Genomic DNA, 21,111 nt, shown 5'->3' on the forward strand with positions numbered 1-21,111 from the left:
GACGTCAGAACGGGGCGTGTCTGTCGGCTTTTCCCATCAAGGGCCCCGCCCACTGTGTAAGAACCGGGGAGAAAGAGAGGAGAGTGGTGGATGTGTAGCGAAATATAAGCACGTAGTTTTGAGGTTACCTTTGGAATTAAAATGGCATTCCTTAGATTGGCTGGGACAGTCACCGAACTTATCAATCGACGCGTTCGTAGTTTTGTATTACTACCGCACTGAATATAATAATACGCAGTCACTACTTCCGGGTCACAGGGCGCACTAGCCGGTTTCCGGGGAAGTTAAGCGACGCTAATTTAGTCTTTCAGCAGCAGAACTAGGTAGAGGAGCAAAATCTATTTGCCACTTGTATTGTTGTTATCATTTGATGGTTTAATGGTTAGTGCAAGTACATGTGTATCTTCTCTAGGCACTTTGTATTGCATTTGCTGAATAGAGAAACTCACGTGTAGTCTTTAAAGGAGTTGCTGTTCAACCTCTAATTAACTTTAGTATGATGTAGAGACTGAGATAATTTGTAATTGGTTTTCATTTTTTAATATCTGAGTTATTTAACTTTTCATTCAGCAGCTCTCCAGTTTGCAGTGGTTGCTAGGGTCCAGATTAGCCTAGCATCCATGTACTGATTTGAATAAGAGACTGGGATATAAATAGGAAAGGACCTGAATTGAAAGATGAGTAAAAAAAAAGTAGCAATAGCAATAAATGTATAGCTTTACAGAGCATTTGTTTTTAGATGGGATCAGTGAACCCCATTTGAAAGCTGAGAAGAATCCAAAGAAAACAGGCAAATAACTGAAAACTGTAAAAAAAAAAAATAATCAAGAGTAATTGAAAAGTTGGTCATGCTATAACATACTAAAAGTTAATTTAAAGGCAAACCACCCCTTTATTTTTTTGTGTCTAATGGTTTAGGATAAGGGAATTTTCATGCTCTTACCACCCCATTCATTGTTTGTTTTTGTTTCCTGATTCAGTGTTTTGCCCACCTCTAAGAGGTGGCTGATGGTGGATATTTGTATGTTTTTCCACTATGAGACAATCCATGTGACATTAAAGTAGTATTTATAGTAATAAAGAGGGTAGTCAATTCAAAAATGATTTTGCCTAATGAAAGAAAATAGCCTACACAACTTATAATTACAATATAGTTTAGATATGATATAGATGTGATTTTCTTTCCCTTTCTAGTCTCTGCACTCACTGCTGGTTCAAACTCTTCAAATAATATATAAAATGATTCAGCCAGCTAGCTTCCATTTTACTGTTTAGGATTCATCATCAACACGGCAGAAAATATCACCAGCCGAGACATACTTTTTTCAGTAGAAATTGTTTACAAATAACTATAAAACCGTTAAAATCCTGTAGAATTACATTTTCTTTCACTATGCAAAAAGAGTGTTGTGTAGACATCCCCTTCTTAATTTGTACTTGATTATTGAAATAGTGCAGCAAGAGCCTGCAGATTACCAGACCTGTTAAAAAAAAAAAAGCATGCAAGTTTTGGGAACTGGCATGTCATTCTGTAAATTGTAAAAGGAGACATTTTGGGGCACATTTACTTAGCTCGAGAAATAGAATAAAAAAATACTTTGAATTTCGAAGTATTTTTTTGGCTACTTCGACCATCGAATTGGCTACTTCGACCTTCGACTACGACTTTGAATCGAACGCTTCAAACTAAAAATCGTTCGACTATTCGACCATTCGATAGTCGAAGTACTGTCTCTTTAAAAAATACTTTGACCACCTACTTAGCCACCTAAAACCTACCAAGCATAATTTTTAACCTATGGGGAAGGTCCCCATAGGCTTTCCCAGCTTTTTTTGATCGAAGGAAAATCGTTTGATCGATGGATTAAAATCGTTTGATCGTACGAATGAAGGAAATGCGGTAAATCTTTCGATATTCGAAGTGGAAGGATTTTACTTCGGTCGAATATCGAGAGTTAATTAACCCTCGGTATTCGACCCTAAGCAACTGTGTTGCCCATCTTATTGTAATATTCTGACTGAACACCATTTTGTCAAACCACATTGTGTCTGTATTCACTGGCAAGCAAACAATGTAAATTTTAGCTTAGTAATATCACCACCTGTCCTGTGGCAGTTGCTAAGCACAGGGCTGTCCTGCGCTGGTTTCATTCTGAAGTGCTTTGTGTATGAGCAGAGCACTAAGGTGCATTCTCCTGCCCCCCCACCCCCTTAGTGTTTTTACACTTCAGCTGGGGCATTGTATATGACTTGACTTCTGTATCTCCTTTGTTTTAGGTCCATGCACAGATTAATTGCAACATTATCACTGCATGAAACTAAGTTTCACAAGTTTTTAGATCTTGTGGAAATTTGAAATAACAATGGAACTTTTTTTTTTTTATTTCAGATAAACTGAACACTGACTAGCTAGAACAGTGAATGTGCAATTCTTATGTAACCGTATTAAGAAAAAAACCCCCACTGGAACAGGGAATATGGCACACATTACCATAAATCAGTATTTGCAACAGGTAGGTTTCCTCAAGAAATTATTACAAAAAAATGATTTAGTGCCTGGGATTCTTCTGCACAATTATGCCCATGCTGATACATTTGTCCTTTTGCAAAAAAGTATTTTATGTAAGAGACAGTTGTTTCTGCTCTGACTTGTGAGATAAGCATGCTCCGGAAAGTCTACTTAGGATCTTTTCTAATGTTATATATAAATATATATGAAGATACTTTTCTTTTCAAGGAAATCTGATGACAGAATCTTGTAAAATACTTCCTTTGTGTTCTAGGTGCAGGAAGCAATTGACTCTAAAGATGGCTTTAACTGTGCAGACCTAGTTTCATTCAAACACCCTCATGTTGCAAATGCTCGACTACAGGTAGCCAAACCTTCTTTATTTATTTACTACAACAGTTACCTAAAACAAACCGTTTTAATGCTAGACGTTTACTTAAAATGGATTTCCACACCTTCTGTCTCATACGCTCTTTTGATTGTAAGCACTAAATAGGATTGTCTTCTTTACCTCTGTTACTGGTCAGTGTCACAAGGAACAGTTAAACTGGGTAAAGAGATAATTTGGGGGGGGGAAAGGTTTAGATATAGTTGGCCAAAAAATGTAATCTATTAAGGCTGTAGTGAACGAATGTCTAACATAATAGCCAGAACACAACTACCTCCTTTATATCTCTATAACCTATTAGTCTTCTCCTGTTTCTTAGAAATCTATATTAACATTAGTAATCTTATATCTTTGCTCATTTTTATTAATGTTTGTGTGTGTTAGTTGTTATCACCAGAGGAAAAGTGTCAGCAGGTACTGGAACCGCCTTATGACGAAATGTTTGCAGCTCACTTACGGTAAGAATGTGTGGGATATATGGCATTTGTAATGTGTGCACGGCAAATCACAGTACTACAGGTATTGGGCCTGTTATGCAGAATGCTCAGGACTTCCGGATTTCCGGATAATGGATCATTCTGTAATTTGGATCTTCATAACTTAAGTCTACTAGAAAAATAGATAAACATTAAATAAACACAATAGGCTTGTTCTGCCTCTATTAAGGACCAATTATATTTTAGTATGGCCCATGTACAAGATACTGTTTTACTATTACAGAGAAAATTAACTTAGTTTAGTTAAATCTCTCTTTGTTTTCTTTCTAGGTGCATTAATGCAGCGTCCAACCATGACTTTGTCGAGGCATATAAATATCAAACACTTGTTGTGCAATATCCTTTTCTTTAATAAAGCATTTAACACATAAATACATAAATCAATAGATTAAACATCCACTTAGAGTCCCGCAGCGCATCTGGTACCCGCAGGTTACCCTCAAAAAAAGCGGGAACCCTGCAGAATGAGGGGAGGATTTTCAGGTGGGGGTATACCTGTGGGTCGGATTGCGGGTCTTATCTAAATTTCTTATCTTATGTAATATTGTCTATATTTTACTCCTTTTAAAGTTTTACAAAACTTGTTTCTGTCCCCGCCCACTTTTGATGACGTCCCTTCAGGTTTGCAGCACCATCACTTCCTGTTTGTTGGTGGTCGGCAGGTTGCAGGTCGGGTAGCGGATAAAGTGGGGAAATATGCTGGTTGCAGTTCAGGTCGCGGGCCGCACAGCCTATCTATTTACCCAGTTTTTATTTTTATACTAAACAATTCCTATAAAGGGTTTGTTTGCCTTCCGAACACTTTTTTCAGTTGTTATTTTCAAATTGTTCACCAGAAGTAAAGACTTTTTTCAATTGCTTTCCATCTTTTATATTTCACCTTTTAAGTTTATTGTTCCTATCTCTGGTAATTAAGGTGCAGTTCTGAACTGTTACAATTTGCTACATTTAGCTGATGCATTTCTCAGCAGTATATTTGGAATATTGGTAATTATTGTATCAATTCTAACAGCTGCCTGTAATGAAACTAAGGGATTCAGCTCAACAGAGCCAAAGAAGAAATATATCAAATGAATGTTTCATAAAGAGTACATTCCCTGAAACTACAGAAGGAATAAGTATAGTTACCATAACATATGTCTTTTATTTTATGTTTACAATATATGTGAAGCTTGCCTAGCATTAACAGAAAAATTGAGCATTGTGAATTGTGAGTAGCTTAATTCCCAATCTTTGGTAAACTCCAGTTATACACACATAACCTTATAAAATACATTCTTAAGCTGGCTATACAAAAAAACTGAAAAAAAATGTTGGAAGGTGAACAACCCATTTAAAGGAGAACTAAAGCCTAACTAAAGAAGTAGGCTAGAAATGTTGTACATTATGTTTTGGGCTTCTATACCAGCCCAAGGCAACCACAGCCCTTTAGCAGTAAAAGATATGTCTCTCCAAAGATGCCCCAGTAGCTCCCCATCTTCTTTTCTGCTGATTCACTGCACATGCTCTGTGCTGCTGTCACTTACTGAGCTTAGGGACCCACTCACAATATACAATACACATAGAATAGAAATGTCACAATATAAGGCTGATTAGTATTTAATACAGATAATTACTACAAGGCAGCACAGAAACCAGTGCAATTAGCATCAGAATTTAATAACCAGCCCTGTAGCATCAGCTCATATCACAAGCCAACCAGATTTTCTGCTTGATAATTTGTGATGACCCCTAAGCTTAGCTTCTCAACAGCTGCTCAGAGCCTACTGAGCATGTGAGTGTCGCAGACACTTTTCAAGATGGTGACCCCCTGTTATAAGTTTGAAGTCCTGGATCATTGCTGCTATTGAGAAGCTGAAACTTTAGGCTGGTTCAATCTGTTCAGTACCGTATATAAAATATGACATTTTTAGCCATATTCAATTTTAGGGTTTAGTTCTCCTTTAAATGTTTACTATCCATTATTACCTATGCATTGGTTGATAAGTACTCAATGTTTTCCACTTCTTTGTAGCTCTGTGTATTAGAAAGATTTGGAAGAAATCATTTACACCACTGTTTTATATAATGCATAGCAAAAAAATTGTTGCAATATTCTCTTCAAGTTTTCACTTTTTTAAATTTTTATCTGCTGGGATGTAAATTCATGTGATTGACAAGTTTGCTTTTCTTAACACTTATCACATCTTTTCTGAAAAGCTTTCAAGCTCATAAAGAAGAAAACTGGTAAGTAACATTTAGATTGTATTAGACGTCAAAAGCATGACAATAAATTAGCGACATCTTTTGCTGGTAACACTGTGTCAGATTTAGCTGTATTGACTAAATAAAAAAAATATTAAAAAAAAACCTTTTGTTTTGGCTGTTAACTGAACAGATGGTCCCAGCTGAGAACCATATCCTTGTAGCTGGTGTGGCTGATGGGAATGGTGACTTAGTTTGGGCCCAATTTTGGAGCAGTTAACTTAAAATGGACTTCCAATATTTGCCCGCAAGGCAGCACACTTTGTGTTTATACTACTGCATGCCACAAGTTTAGGGAGTTTAACCCTCCTGTCTATTGCAAAAACTGAGGAGAGATTATGTATCAGTAGTAGTTCAACTCTGGAAAATAACTATGGCTGATCTGTATATAATATAACTCTTATACCTGTTTATCAGCAAATTGCACTATTAGCCTTTTCTTTCATAAGTCAGTTTCTTGCCTTTCATATTCACATTTGCTTGTGTGTTTCCTTTGTATTTTAGGGCCTTGCCCATTATGTACAGCATCACTCTTGACTTGCGGATATTTGCTAACAATGTAAGTAAATGAGGCATCTTCTCATTTTATCCAACTTTAGATTCAATAAGCAATTTGCCAAGACATGATGAACTTGTGATGAGTTTCCACAAGAAACCATTTATTTATAAAACCATTCATTTGTGTGACATTTAAATCTGATTACAAATATCAGTTAATGTATTTACACTATAGCAAATATTTTCTGCAGACCTTACAGTTCAACTTGGCAGTTGCTTATTTTTAATAATCTGGTAATTCTAGTTCAGCCATTCCAGGATTTAATTATGTTTGTGGAAAGTAGCTTTATTTGTTCAAGCGCAGTCTTCTTTTCATACAAATAGAAAAATATGTACTGTGTAATAATATAGATATATACTTCAAGAGATCCCATAGATAACTCATTTGGCCCAGCCGCAATATCCCAGGCTTTGTGGAGTACCTGTATAGAAATAAGGCAGGACTGCACAGAGAACTGTGTTTTAGAGGGATTAGTAAACCAATATGTGGAAATGACAGCAAGGATTTCATTTAGGATACATTGAATCAGCTTGTCTGCAGCATTTACATTTTTTGCTAAAGTTTCAGAGACCCAGCAATGGGTCTCATAGGGTTAGACCCAATTGCTCTAGTTGTTGGGAAGTTGATACTTAGCTTATCTACAAGGTAATGTTTTATACAAGGGCCTGCAGCTTTTTGCTTAGTCCGAGTCTATTTTTTGTAACGTTTGCAAAGGGTTTTCCACAGACGCAAAGACTCTATACTCACTGCCCTACCTGCAGGCAACAAATCTGAAAAAACCTTTGTAATTCGTTTTATCTTTGTTTGCTAGAGCTTGCCCGGAAGTATGAGTAGACAGAGGCTTATTTATCAAAATTAAAATTTGTATGATGTTAGAGTAGTAAATCCAGAAACTCAAAGAAAATTATGGAAACAAAAATTTGAATGCCTCTAATTTGTACTGTATCATTTTCAAAGGGTCAAAAAAAATTGACTTTTACATGAACGCGGCAGCTTTTAGATTATTTTTGAACTGTAGATATCATACATTCGAGTTTTTGAAAGCATAATTCTAATTCAGGAGATTAGAGCAAAAACATTTGAACATTTGAATTACAGCAAAAATTTGAATGCGAACGTTGATAAATCACCCCCAAAGTGTTACTTCAGGCAACCATGGGTACCTGTTTGGCTCTGAGAAAAGACATTTCACATCCTCATTTTTTGTGTTTTTATTTTATTGATATTTTGATTTTTATCCATAACCGCTCCATAAACCTTGTCGCTGAAGGTCAGAAGTATACAGTTTGTTACAATAAATGTTGGCATTTATCAGCTGCAACTTCAGCCCCTACTGAGCATGTGCACTGACATAGTTGCTACTGGACTTGATAAAATGGTTACTGAGATGTTACTGGGACACATGAGAATGTACAGCTTACATGTGTGTTGCCTCTCCAGGCTGACCAGCAGCTAGTGAAGAAGGGAAAAGGCAAAGTGGGAGATATGCTTGAAAAAGCTGCTGAAATTCTGATGAGTTGTTTCAGAGTATGCGCAAGTGATACGTGAGTATAGGCCTTCTTTAGGCACATAATTATATCCCATAGATCACCAACAATAGGTATGAATTGGCAAACATTTTCTCACATTTATTCGTTAGAAAGGAAGAAATTCTTGGAATATTCTCAAAGCTTTCATTCTCTTTTATTTGTATTCATTCATATGGCTAGGCACTTCCATACTGCTTGTTTTAGAATTTGCATTTTTTATACACTGACAATGAAGAGCAACATGACAGATACTGTTACGTTTAACTTACTGATCCCTAAGTAGTTTTTACCCATTCCCTCATACATAAATCACACAGGCACATTAAGTATCTGACTTAGCAATTCATAATCACGAGAAAAGAAAAATGTTAGTGTAAAATGCTTTATACTTTTTCCATGCATGTGTAAACTTGCCACATGATATAAAACTAATGATTTTCCATCCCTAATCCGGTTTAATGACCAAGAGTGAGAAGGGCTATTTGTTGATTTAATGGAAAACTATACTCAAAAGGCCTAATAGATATTGAAAAAAATGATTAAATGCTTAGTAAACCTAAATGTGATATGTTGCATATTGAAGGCTACTGAAAGCAGTATATTAATGGACTACTTAACTGGACTAGTAAGTCTAACAAGATGTACCACTGAAAAAAAATGTAACAGTAGTCGGCTATCTCCCAGCCAACCAATACCTTTTATGCTCTGTAGTTTACATATCTGTAAATAGTAAAATTAATGTAGCATTAATTTATCCCTTACTATCCCCTACATTAAATGATCTGATCATCTTCTGAATAGATAAAGATGTTATGTTTGTTATTTCTATGTCTTTCTTTTCATCCTGGTATAACTTTTCAGAATTAAAAAAATACAAAATAAAGACGCTCTAGATGTATAGTATATATATTTTTTTTATATACTTACAATGTTGCTCTGTCCTTCTCAGTCTGCAATCAGCCAAATTCTTTCCATTCAATTAAAAACTTGACAAAATCCTCTCCTTTCCATTTATTAACGTATACCACTGGCCCTGGGCCATTGCATGTGCCAATCTCTCAGACAAAGATTTCCTCATTCTTGAATTGTGCGTAGTCAAGGAATGGTAAAAACAAATGGCACATTTTTACCAGCTCGTAGCACTTGGTTAAAGTAATAGCAAGCAGGAAAAAGATAGTGCTGAAACACCAAGGGCCTTATTTATTACAGCCCGAATTTATCTGGCTATTTTAATCAAAAAAGTCCGACCAAACTAGAATGCACGATTGAACCTTATTTATTATTAAAAAATCATGGTTTTATCGTATCGGAAAAAAACACGGAAAAATCGTCTGAAAATCCGAATCTTATGATTTTTTTTGGAATTTTTCTTGCCGATTCGCTCGATTTTTTTCTGGCTATTTCCTGAAAAGCCCGAATTTTTCAGATTTTTGACCGAAAAGCCCTAGTCAGATGTTCGGGCTAATTCCAGCTCAGCCAAACGAAATGCAGATGCACACCTGGTCCCTCTTTCAACGTTCACGGTGCATGGATCATAGGAGGACGGCACCCCCAACGAAAGGTACGTAATAATTAATCCAGCACACGAAGTTTGCTCAAGGGTTATTACCCGTGTTTAATGTCAAGCCAAACAGGTTACAACGTTTCGGGGGCGTACCCCTTCGTCAGGTGATCTGTGCCTCCCACTTCCACCATTAAATAGGTAAAAAAATTTTTTAAAACAACACCCCCATATTAAGAAAAAATTTACATATCAATCAAGAACAATCAACAGGAATCCTTGGATTATAATAAAAGTCCAGAGTCCATCCAATATTCACAATAAAGTCCAAACCCCTGAAAAGTTTGAAAACATTTGTTCACACATTATTTTGTTATAAGTAGATCGTATCAAAAAAGAAAAAAATACTCAAAAGGATTCTTTAAACAATATAGGAAAGAATTAATCATACCTTTCCTTTTCTAACGAAAAAATTATCAACTTAGGAGAATCTGTAGAAAAATAGAAACAAATTAGCAACATAATCTCAAACCAAATGGTACATTGTTACAAGTAAGATCTCAGGCTGAATTCCTCATTTAACCCCCTCGGTGTCTGAGTTTGCAGCAGCCATATCCAGTAAGCCTCACGTTGTGCTAATCTTATCTTTAGATTTTGGTTCGATGAATATATTTTTTCTAGCACCTGCCATCGTAGTTGTGATGTCCTATGGCCTGCTTCAAAAAAATGTTGGTATAAAAAAGTTTCCTGCTTTTTCTTTTTATCACCAACTCCCTTAATGTCATCCTTTTGTGGTTTAAAATTTCTTATAGCAGCCTTATGTTCGTTTAACCTTATTTTAACCTGTCTACTCGTTTGGCCAATATATGCCAAACCACACGGGCATTTTAAACAGTAAATTACACCCTGAGAGTTACAGGTATGGAAACCTTTCGTGTTATGTTTTGTACCTTTTTGGGGATGTACCACATAATCTCCCTTAATAATACCAGTACAATGGCCGCAACAAAGACAGGGAAAAGTGCCTATCCTATCAGTGTGTACTTTATGGGGATTCTGCTCCTTCTTTTTAATAATGTCACCAACATTCCTACCACGTTTATACGAAAACACAGGGGGCAATGTGAACAATTTACCAAATGAAACATCACCTTTTAAGACCTTCCAATGTTTCAAAATTGTTTTCCTTATATATTTCGCATTAATATCATATGTGGAAATAAAAGGTATGCGTTTATCCTTATTAGTAGTTCTAATCTGTTTTTGTAAGAGTTTAGTTCGAGGTATCTTACTAACCTCTTCACGAATTTTTAATAGGTTATTTTTGTCATAACCCCTTGTGTGAAATTTTTCAATCATCTTATCAGATTCACAAGCATACAATTCATCATCCGATGTAATTCTCCTAACCCTCATTAATTGGCTTTTAGGTAAGCCATTAAAAAGGCTAGGGGCATGGAAACTGGCAGGACTTAATAAATTATTACGATCAGTGGGTTTTGTAAAAACTGTAGTTTTAAAACCATTGTTAGATCTACAAATATCAACATCTAAAAAGTGAATGTTGGTAGGATGGTACTCTAGAGTAAATTTTAAAGTGCTATGTGCAGTGTTTAGATATCCAAGGAATTCCAACAATTTATCTTTGCCACCTTTCCAAAGAAAAAAAGTATCGTCCACATAGCGCCAATATGACAAAATATGCGGAGAAAATTCAGAACTGGCAAAGATAAAAGTGTTTTCAAAATAATCCATAAAAATGTTTGCGTAAGCCGGTGACATATTAGCACCCATGGCGCAGCCTTGTGTCTGTAAGAAAAAATTGTTCTGAAAAGAAAAAACATTTTTCGTAAGCACCATCTCCAATAAAGTGCATAAAAAATTAATCTGATGTGTAGGTGTTTTAGTAAGGCCCAGATAAGAACGAACGCACTCAATGCCTTCATTATGCGGGATGGACGTAAACAAATCACATACGTCAAGGGAACATAGGAGGTAATCCTCTAAAGGTACAACAATCTCATCCAAACGTAACAGGAAATCACCTGTGTCTTGTACACAATGTTTCAACATTGGGATTATTTCTTGTAGTGCTATGTCAATATAAATAGCAAGAGGCTGTAACAAAGAGCCCACATTACTTACAATAGGGCGCCCAGGTGGATTGATTAGGGACTTGTGGATTTTTGGCAGAAAATAAATGTGTGAGATTTTAGCTTGTTCACGAAACAGTAAATTATAAGTATCCTCTGTGATAATACCCTCCATAACCGCTGAATATAGGAAAATTTTTATTTCATCCTTAAGTTGTAAAGAGGGATCATAATCAATCTTCCTATAATGACAATCATTATTTAACTGGCGAAATGCTTCCTTTTCGTAATCACATTTATTTAACACCACAATCCCACCACCTTTGTCAGCTTTGCAGATCACAATAGAGTCATTCTCCTGAAGATTAACCAAAGCCTTCCTCTCAAGGGCCGATATATTTTGTTTGACTTTATTGTGACCATCAATCAAATGCTTTTCAACCTCCATTCTCACTAGAAATTCAAAAGCATCAAGTGAGGAATAATTCCCAGGGGGAACATATGTACTTTTTTGTTGCAATTTACAGGCCAATTTTTTATTTACCTCATCACTCTTAATGCCCACATTTTTATCAGAAAAATGCACCTTTAATTTAAGAGATCGCATAAATTTAAAGAAATCAACAGTAAATTCAAAAGGGGCATTCACATGCATAGGTACAAAATTAAGCCCTTTGTTTAGGACTGATAGTTCTGGTTCAGTCAAAACATGTGAGGATAAATTAAAAACGTTATTCACCTCAGTTTTTGTTGTTTCCTGGCTGCTGGCTGGCGTTTTTTTGCCCCTCCTGGTTCTCTTGTGTTGCTTTGGCGCTGGCCTAAAAAAGCCGGTGAGGATTGTGCAGAGGTGCCAGAAATAGAATCTGAATCCGAGGATTGTTGAGAGTAGGCTCCTTCCAAGTCCCCTGTTGATCTGGGCTGTCTTGTATATTGGGCCTTCCTTGTCGTTTTCCATGTATACACCTCCCCCCTCTCGTAATCTTTTGTATCTCTTTTGAATTTGCGCAATTTGGATTGAAGGATTTCCTGTTCGAGTGTATCTATCCTCACCTGAAGCTCTGCAAGCGTCGTTTTGACAGTATTCATCGTGTCCTTGGCCTTGAGTTCCTCCTCTGCTGTATGTATTTGCTGGCGAGTTTCCCGCAAGCCGTTTTGCAGCTGCTGCACAGTTAGAGTGATGAGATCGAGGCTGCATTTGTTTAGGATACACTGCCATCTGGAGACAAAATCCTTGTCCTCCCGGAACAGTCCTGGCTTTATGTGTAGTCTTAACCCCCGAGGTATTCTCTGTACCTTTGCATACTCGGACAAAGTAGAGGAGTGCAGTGTCCATGCTACCTCTCTCCTCTTTAGCCTTTCCAGCTCACGCAAGATTTCAGCGTCGCCCGCCGGTGTTATCGAAGGTAATGCTTGTGCGGCGTTCAGTATCCTTTTCCTTTCCGCCTCAGTAAAGCTGAAAGTATCAGCACGTTGGTCGGTTGAGGCGGAAATATCGGCAAATGACATCACGTAGGGGACACACACGAGGGTGCAAATACTGCTGCCGTAATAGTAACGAACTTCAGCCAAACGAAATGCAGATGCACACCTGGTCCCTCTTTTAACGTTCACGGTGCATGGATCATAGGAGGACGGCACCCCCAACGAAAGGTACGTAATAATTAATCCAGCACACGAAGTTTGCTCAAGGGTTATTACCCGTGTTTAATGTCAAGCCAAACAGGTTACAACGTTTCGGGGGCGTACCCCTTCGTCAGGTGATCTGTGCCTCCCACTTCCACCATTAAATAGGTAAAAAAAATTTTTAAAACAACACCCCCATATTAAGAAAAAATTTACATATCAATCAAGAACAATCAACAGGAATCCTTGGATTATAATAAAAGTCCAGAGTCCATCCAATATTCACAATAAAGTCCAAACCCCTGAAAAGTTTGAAAACATTTGTTCACACATTATTTTGTTATAAGTAGATCGTATCAAAAAAGAAAAAAATACTCAAAAGGATTCTTTAAACAATATAGGAAAGAATTAATCATACCTTTCCTTTTCTAACGAAAAAATTATCAACTTAGGAGAATCTGTAGAAAAATAGAAACAAATTAGCAACATAATCTCAAACCAAATGGTACATTGTTACAAGTAAGATCTCAGGCTGAATTCCTCATTTAACCCCCTCGGTGTCTGAGTTTGCAGCAGCCATAAGGTTAAACGAACATAAGGCTGCTATAAGAAATTTTAAACCACAAAAGGATGACATTAAGGGAGTTGGTGATAAAAAGAAAAAGCAGGAAACTTTTTTATACCAACATTTTTTTGAAGCAGGCCATAGGACATCACAACTACGATGGCAGGTGCTAGAAAAAATATATTCATCGAACCAAAATCTAAAGATAAGATTAGCACAACGTGAGGCTTACTGGATATGGCTGCTGCAAACTCAGACACCGAGGGGGTTAAATGAGGAATTCAGCCTGAGATCTTACTTGTAACAATGTACCATTTGGTTTGAGATTATGTTGCTAATTTGTTTCTATTTTTCTACAGATTCTCCTAAGTTGATAATTTTTTCGTTAGAAAAGGAAAGGTATGATTAATTCTTTCCTATATTGTTTAAAGAATCCTTTTGAGTATTTTTTTCTTTTTTGATACGATCTACTTATAACAAAATAATGTGTGAACAAATGTTTTCAAACTTTTCAGGGGTTTGGACTTTATTGTGAATATTGGATGGACTCTGGACTTTTATTATAATCCAAGGATTCCTGTTGATTGTTCTTGATTGATATGTAAATTTTTTCTTAATATGGGGGTGTTGTTTTAAAAATTTTTTTTACCTATTTAATGGTGGAAGTGGGAGGCACAGATCACCTGACGAAGGGGTACGCCCCCGAAACGTTGTAACCTGTTTGGCTTGACATTAAACACGGGTAATAACCCTTGAGCAAACTTCGTGTGCTGGATTAATTATTACGTAATTCCAGCTCAGACCACAGGAACTTCCAAATAGGATAGGGACCTCTCCCATTGACTTATATACAACCTCGGTAGCTGCCGGATATTTGGATTTAGACTTTTTACATCCTCAGGGTATAATCTTGACAAATTCTAGTTTTGTTTTTTTTTCCACTGAAAATTCGAGAGAAAAAAAAAATCGAAGTTTTGTCATTCAGACTTTAATAAATTAGCCCCCATGTGTTTCTGCAGATAACTACAGTAAGCATGTGCATTAATAGAAATATATAGCAGTTTAGCTGGGAGATACTATATTAATATTTAGCTTTAATGTAGCACTACCTTTCCTCATTTTAAATATTTAAAAAAATGTATATGGTGAAGCAGGCCTTTTTGATGTACTAATATTGTTGTCATTTTGATATGTTAGTTGAATAAACTTTTTATCTGAAAGCAGCAGGACTACATTTGCAGATTGTTCACTTTTTGTTATATGAACCCCAATAAGATCAAACTGCAGCATTCATTTTGTATAGACCGGCCTGCAAGTTTGTCATCCTCCATCTTTGTTTTCCAACAGTCGTGCTGCTTTTGAGGACTCCAAAAAATGGGGAATGTTATTTCTTGTGAATCAGCTTTTCAAGATATATTTCAAGGTATGCTTTGCAACTGACAAAGTGTATGATTTGCATGCATTCCAGAGCAGCAACATGTAAGCAACCACCTTTGTGTTGCTTCTAGATCAGCAAGCTCCACTTATGCAAACCTCTAATCAGAGCAATCGACAGTTCCAATTTTAAGGAGGAATACACAATGGCACAGAGGGTCACATTCAAGTATTATGTTGGTCGGAAATCCATGTTTGACAGTGATTTCAAGAAAGGTAAAAAATTTAATTGAAGAGTTATAGCCTTAATACAAAATAGAATATGTGATAATGCAAAAGTTGTCACCTTGTAGTCGCATGACTAGTTAAATGAAATAAGCTTTTAAATTGAACAGTTTATTTTCCATTCTGGAATTAAGGGGAGGGGTTGTTGTGGAATTCTCTTGTTCTTTCAAGAAATGTTTGAATGTTTTTTAACAATCAAGAAAGTTTAAGCCTCCTAATGATATTTGTGCAATTTGGATTTAGTAACTGATTTGTCATTCTGGAGCCAGAAAGGAGCTTTTGAAATTATTTTGTATTAAAGACTGCGAAAACTTAAAAATCTGCTCTATTGGTTGGTAAGATCAATAAAATAGTCTTTATCTTTGTCTGATCTGTTCAGCTAAGTTGTTTGCCCAATCAGGCTGATCCATGCCCCCTTACAATTATAAGTGGGGCCTATAAAGACACATCTCATCATTATTCCTTTAATTGTTAATATAACTTGTGCCGTTGCCATGCCAGTTTAGATAGGAGTTATTTGCCTTTGTATTTGAACAGCTACATATTAGTTAGGAATAAGTTGGGTTAAAGATTAAGCTGAATTTTTTTTTCTTTACTATCTGCTAACTAACGTGCAACTAAATATGAAGCACTTTGCTCTATTGCTCTTTTTAGGCCAATGCCACATGGGGCAATTAGTCGCCACCATTTTTAAAAACCTTGATCATGACGACTTATCTCCACAGTTCCCGTACACTGAAGCTCCATGTCGCCACGGAAGCTTTTGTTTTCTTTCTAAGCGGGTAGTCGCGACTAGCCACAAAATCTGTCAACAGACAATAGGTATATTGTGGCTGGTAAGTCGCCAGTACAAATTGCCATGGCTAACACTATGGCGATTAGTTGCCGTGTACAGGTTTTTAATTGGAGCGACTAATCGCCCTGTATCTTTGCCCTTAATTGACCGTTATCATGTGACTAATTTTGCTAACTCAGAAAAAATAACCCTTTTCTTGATTTGCTTTTCTAGCGGAGGAGTATTTATCGTTTGCCTTTGAGCATTGTCACAGATCCAGCCAAAAAAACAAGCGAATGATCCTAATCTACTTATTACCAGTGAAAATGTTATTGGTGAGTCTGGTTACTTTAGGCCAGTGCTGTCCAACTTCTGTAGTACCGAGGGCCAAAAAATGCCGATAATAGAAGTCAGCCACTCCCTCTTTTAAACCACACCCACTGTAAACCACACCCTTGTTACCACAAGAACTTTTAAGATCATATCCACATTAACGGTGGTACCACACCAAAAACACAAATGGTTGGTGCTCACTGCAGGGAAATCCCTCATCACTCATATGTAAAAGTCATGTTAAAATATACCCTTAAATCCATATGCCTCATCCTCCCCTGTGGATAATACAACAACCCCCAACACATGATTAAACACCTTAGGGGCCCTTAAAGGGGAAGGAAACCTCCTCGGCGCTAACCGCCCACCCCCCCTCCCGTTTGTTGCCCACCCTCCTCCTCCCCCTGGCCTACCCCTCCCGCTGGGCAAATGCCCCTAACTTGTTACTTACCCTTCTGCGCAGGTCCAGTCCAGGGAGTTCACAGGCGACATCTTCTTCCACGCGATCTTCCTCCTTTGACCGGCGCATGCGCAGTAGGATCGTTTCGCCGGTACGATCTACTGCGCATGCGCGTGACTTTTGGCGCATGCGCAGTAGATCCGTACCGGCGAAATGCTCCTACTGCGCATGCGCCAAAACGCCGGTCAAAGGAGGAAGAAGATCGCGTGGAAGAAGATGTCGCCTGTGAACTCCCTGGACTGGACCTGCGCAGAAGGGTAAGTTAACAAGTTAGGGGCATTTGCCCAGCGGGAGGGGTAGGCCAGTTGGGAGGAGGGAGGGGGGGCAATACACGGGAGGGGGGGAGGGGGGTTAGCGCCGACGAGGTTTCCTTCCCCTTTAACAACAATTTCCAAATGCTAACAAACTCCAAGAACAAATCCTTAACAGGCTTACATCCCATAGGTAGTGTGGGACAAGCAGAGAATGACACACACAAATAGCACTGGGCAAGCAGAGAATGGCACACACAAGCAGCACTGGGCAAGCAGAGAATGGCACACACAAGCAGCACTGGGCAAGCAGACAATGGCACACACAAGCAGCACTGAGTAAGCAGAGAATGGCACACAAGCAGCACTGAGTAAGCAGAGAATGGCACACAAGCAGCACTGAGTAAGCAGAGAATGGCACACAGAAGCAGCAAAGAGCAAGCAGAGAATGGCACACACAAGCAGCACTGGGCAAGCAGAGAATGGCACACACAAGCAGCACTGGGCAAGCAGAGAATGGCACACACAAGCAGTACTGAGTAAGCAGAGAATGGCACACACAAGCTGTACTTGGCAAGCAGACAATGGCACACACAAGCAGCACTGAGTAAGCAGAGAATGGCAAAGAGCAAGCAGAGAATGGCATACACAAGCAGCACTGGGCAAGCAGAGAATGGCACACACAAGCAGTACTGAGTAAGCAGAGAATGGCACACACAAGCAGCAAAGAGCAAGCAGAGAATGGCACACACAAGCAGCACTGGGCAATCAGAGAATGGCACACACAAGCAGTACCGAGTAAGCAGAGAATGGCACACACAAGCAGTACTGAGTAAGCAGAGAATGGCACACACAAGCAGCAAAGAGCAAGCAGAGAATGGCACACACAAGCAGCACTGGGCAAGCAGAGAATGGCACACACAAGCAGTACTGAGTAAGCAGAGAATGGCACACACAAGCAGCAAAGAGCAAGCAGAGAATGGCACACACAAGCAGCACTGGGCAAGCAGAGAATGGCACACACAAGCAGTACTGAGTAAGCAGAGAATGGCACACACAAGCTGCAAAGAGCAAGCAGAGAATGGCACACACAAGCAGCACTGGGCATTTTAAAGCTTACATATGGTAAGCAGACACAGCATGTGGGGGCCACAGAAGGGGGGGTCACGGGCCGCCAGTTGGACAGCCCTGCTTTAGGCTATAGAGTCAGTTTTATAGTAATATGTATGTCCACTGCCACACAGCATATTTTGTATTATGGGAGAAATGTAATAAATAAATAAATAAATAAATCTTTAACAGAAAAAAGCTAATAATTATTCCTCTGCTTAAAATTTTTTCAGTTTACTTGTAATGTATGTTTGTGAAATAAAGTAAAGTGAGAAAAGCCTTCTCTATATCCTTGGCATAACTCTTTTATATATACTGTATATATTATAGCATGATAAGATTCTTAGATTGTAGTTATACTGGAGCAGGGTCTAATCATCTATAATCTCTCTCTAATTCTTTTCTATATAAATTTGGAATAATAATGTATTGATGCAGGGTCGGACCTGGCTCTCAGCGTGCTTATTGACGAGTGCAGGTATGGAACCTGTTATCCAGAATGCTGGGGACCAGAATGTTTCTGTAATTTGGATCTACATACTTTGTCTACTAAAAAATCTTTTCAATATTAAACCAAATAGAATTTTTTGTGTCCAATAAGGATTAATTATATTTTAGGATCAAATGCAATGTACTCTTTTATTATTACAGTGAAAATTATTTTTAAACATTTTTAAATATTGGATTAAAATGAAGTCTATGGGTGATGGTCTTCCCATAAATTAGAGCTTTCTGGATAACAGATTTACTGATAGCGGATCCCATTCCTGCATTGTTATATATTTGATTGCTTACACAAGTCAATTATTTGTTTGCTCGCAGGGTCATATGCCAACAATTCATCTGCTGAAAAAATATGATTTGATGCAGTTTGCAGAAGTAACAAAGGCTGTGAGGTATTACACGTTATTTCTCTAAAATAGACAGTGTTCTGCTGTGCTAGGGATAATATATAAATAAAGTACATTTAAAAAGAAATAAGTAAGTTTTACACTGCTGTGATTTAATATACATTTTATGTGAAGGAACCCATTAAGATGTAGAGCAATAAATCAATAGCATTCTAAACAAATGGAACGAAGTAAAGCTTCCTAGCTTGATTCAGCAATAGAAATGCCTCTTTTAAAGTATAATTCCTACTTTTTTGATCAACTAGCTATGGGATATTCATATGTTTATATTGTTTCTGTTGTAAGTTGCTATGAACAGATTATAAATAACTTGTTTACAAATAGTTATATAAATGATAATCACTAATAGTGGAGAAATGGGCATCTATTCACAGTGTTGTACAAATAGTGTAATTGTTTGCAATGGATTACTTTTATACAGTGAAAGAACTGTCATCATTTGTTTTGTCTGTGTTTATTAATTGTATTCCTCCTTACAGTGAAGGCAACCTGCTGTTACTGACCGAGGCTTTGACCAAGCATGAGACCTTCTTTATTCGTTGTGGTATTTTCCTGATATTGGAGAAGCTGAAGATTATCAGCTATAGAAACCTCTTTAAAAAAGTGTAAGGAGTTCCCACTAATATTTTGTACATGGTTCATGTTTTTTTTGTTTAAGCTGACATTTTGCCAGGCAACAAGTGAGTGCCACTGAAACTATGCTGCCCACTAGGAAAACACAGCAAACTTGTGCTTCAGCCCATCAGGGGAATTGATTAAAAAAAAAATACTATTTGCGGTGAATATAACCTACTTCACCCTTGTCTTATGCTGCCAGTGTTTGACTTAAATACAATCCCAAATGTTTTATTACCATTTGTATTACAGGTACCTTCTACTGAAAACTCACCAACTGTCTTTGGATGCATTTTTGGTTGCACTAAAGTTTATGGAAGTGGGAGACGTGGATATTGACGAAGTACAATGTATTATAGCTAATCTTATTTATATGGTAAGTGCATTTTGTGTGCTAAACAGTGTCATCCTCCTTAAAATTATCTCTACCGTTTGTAAGAATATCAGTGTCTACGTCATACTAAGTGATCCAGATTTGTACAGGAATGTATAAATATCACTTTCAGCTTCGGTTGCTCTAGGTTTACACATTAATGTATTTAGAAAAATCTTCACGTTTTTTACTATATCTTGTGCCAGTGTGAGTATGACATTGCTCTTTTTCTTGCAGTGTGATAAGTCCAACAATATTTTCCCTTCATTTCTTAACAGGGTCACATTAAAGGCTATATATCTCATCAGCATCAAAAGCTCGTGGTCAGCAAGCAAAATCCTTTCCCACCATTGTCCACAGTCTGCTAGGACCTGCTTTTTTTTTTTTAAGATGAATGTGGGAGAACGGACATTCTTGTGACTGTTATTTCAGACATCAATTTCCCATTTATAACAGAAACAATGTAATTTTATACAAACTACTACCTAAAAAACAGTCAAGGGATGTATTTTTAAAAGGAATCAGACCTTATAAAGGACATGCTTTACTCTTTGTAACACTTTTTATAAGCTCCTCGTTTTTGTAACGCTGAATAATGTCCCACAATGATCTCTAAAGATTTGTCATTCCAGTGGCATGATATGATCTATATGCTTTATCTCCCTGTATTTCCAGGGTAGGGTTAAGAGGGGTGTTTTTGCCTAGATTGTACATTATTTTTCCTGTGTATAGATTCTTCACCCGAATAAAGATTTTTTTTTTGTATTAAGGAATGTTTGTCATATCTTACAATCTTTTGATATAATAATGTAAAATATATCCATTCACTGGGCAAAACCTATAACTAAGTTTATGCAAGCTTTTTCTGTGTGTCAAAGCAATAAATGCTGGTCTTTTTGATACATTTCACTTCTTAACCCTTTAAGTGCCACAGAACGTAGAATCTACGTTCTGTGGAAAAGTATCTTGAAATGCCACAGAACGTAGATTCTACGTTCTGCAGCATATGCGAGCGGGGGAGCTCAGGAGCGGCTTTAAATGCTGCTCGCTCCTTCCCCGCTCGCTCAGAACCCCCTAGGCAACGAGCGGAGCGTGTGGGAAAGGGGCTCCTGGGGC

At 37.6% G+C, this 21,111-nt stretch overlaps 3 protein-coding genes across 5 annotated transcripts in view; 1 reads left to right on the top strand and 2 right to left on the bottom strand.

The window, feature by feature from the left end:
• Positions 1–265, bottom strand: part of cul4a.S (cullin 4A S homeolog) — a 36,832-nt gene extending 36,567 nt beyond the window's left edge. The window contains exon 1 of one of the 2 annotated variants that reach the window (XM_018249836.2): positions 129–265. The gene's annotated coding sequence lies outside the window, so the exon portion shown is untranslated. The remainder of the gene's footprint in view (positions 1–128) is intronic. The other variant, XM_018249834.2, reaches the window with a different exon arrangement.
• Positions 164–20,764, top strand: pcid2.S (PCI domain containing 2 S homeolog; the record flags this gene model as incomplete). Its single annotated transcript, NM_001095768.1, is given in 15 exon segments — positions 164–323; positions 2,390–2,513; positions 2,784–2,873; positions 3,282–3,355; positions 3,665–3,730; positions 5,579–5,620; positions 6,143–6,197; positions 7,638–7,741; positions 14,856–14,931; positions 15,017–15,158; positions 16,177–16,277; positions 18,919–18,992; positions 19,487–19,612; positions 19,875–19,998; positions 20,274–20,764. Coding segments are annotated over 14 exon segments (1,200 nt in total). The 3' UTR covers positions 20,364–20,764.
• Positions 9,326–12,904, bottom strand: LOC121400656. 2 transcript variants are annotated; one of them, XM_041584238.1, is made up of 3 exons: positions 12,060–12,904; positions 9,679–9,718; positions 9,326–9,562 (listed from the first exon to the last, which is right to left on the bottom strand). In XM_041584238.1, exons 1-2 carry the CDS (start codon positions 12,824–12,826, stop codon positions 9,709–9,711), a joined length of 777 nt encoding a protein of 258 aa, XP_041440172.1. In that variant the 5' UTR covers positions 12,827–12,904; the 3' UTR covers positions 9,326–9,562; positions 9,679–9,708. The 2 variants fall into 2 exon arrangements, with proteins under 2 accessions (XP_041440172.1, XP_041440171.1); XM_041584237.1 differs by having other exon boundaries at positions 9,326–9,718.
• Positions 20,765–21,111: the final 347 nt, after the last annotated feature.

This window comes from Xenopus laevis, chromosome 2S (genome assembly GCF_017654675.1).
Source record: "Xenopus laevis strain J_2021 chromosome 2S, Xenopus_laevis_v10.1, whole genome shotgun sequence".
Taxonomy (NCBI): domain Eukaryota; kingdom Metazoa; phylum Chordata; class Amphibia; order Anura; family Pipidae; genus Xenopus; species Xenopus laevis.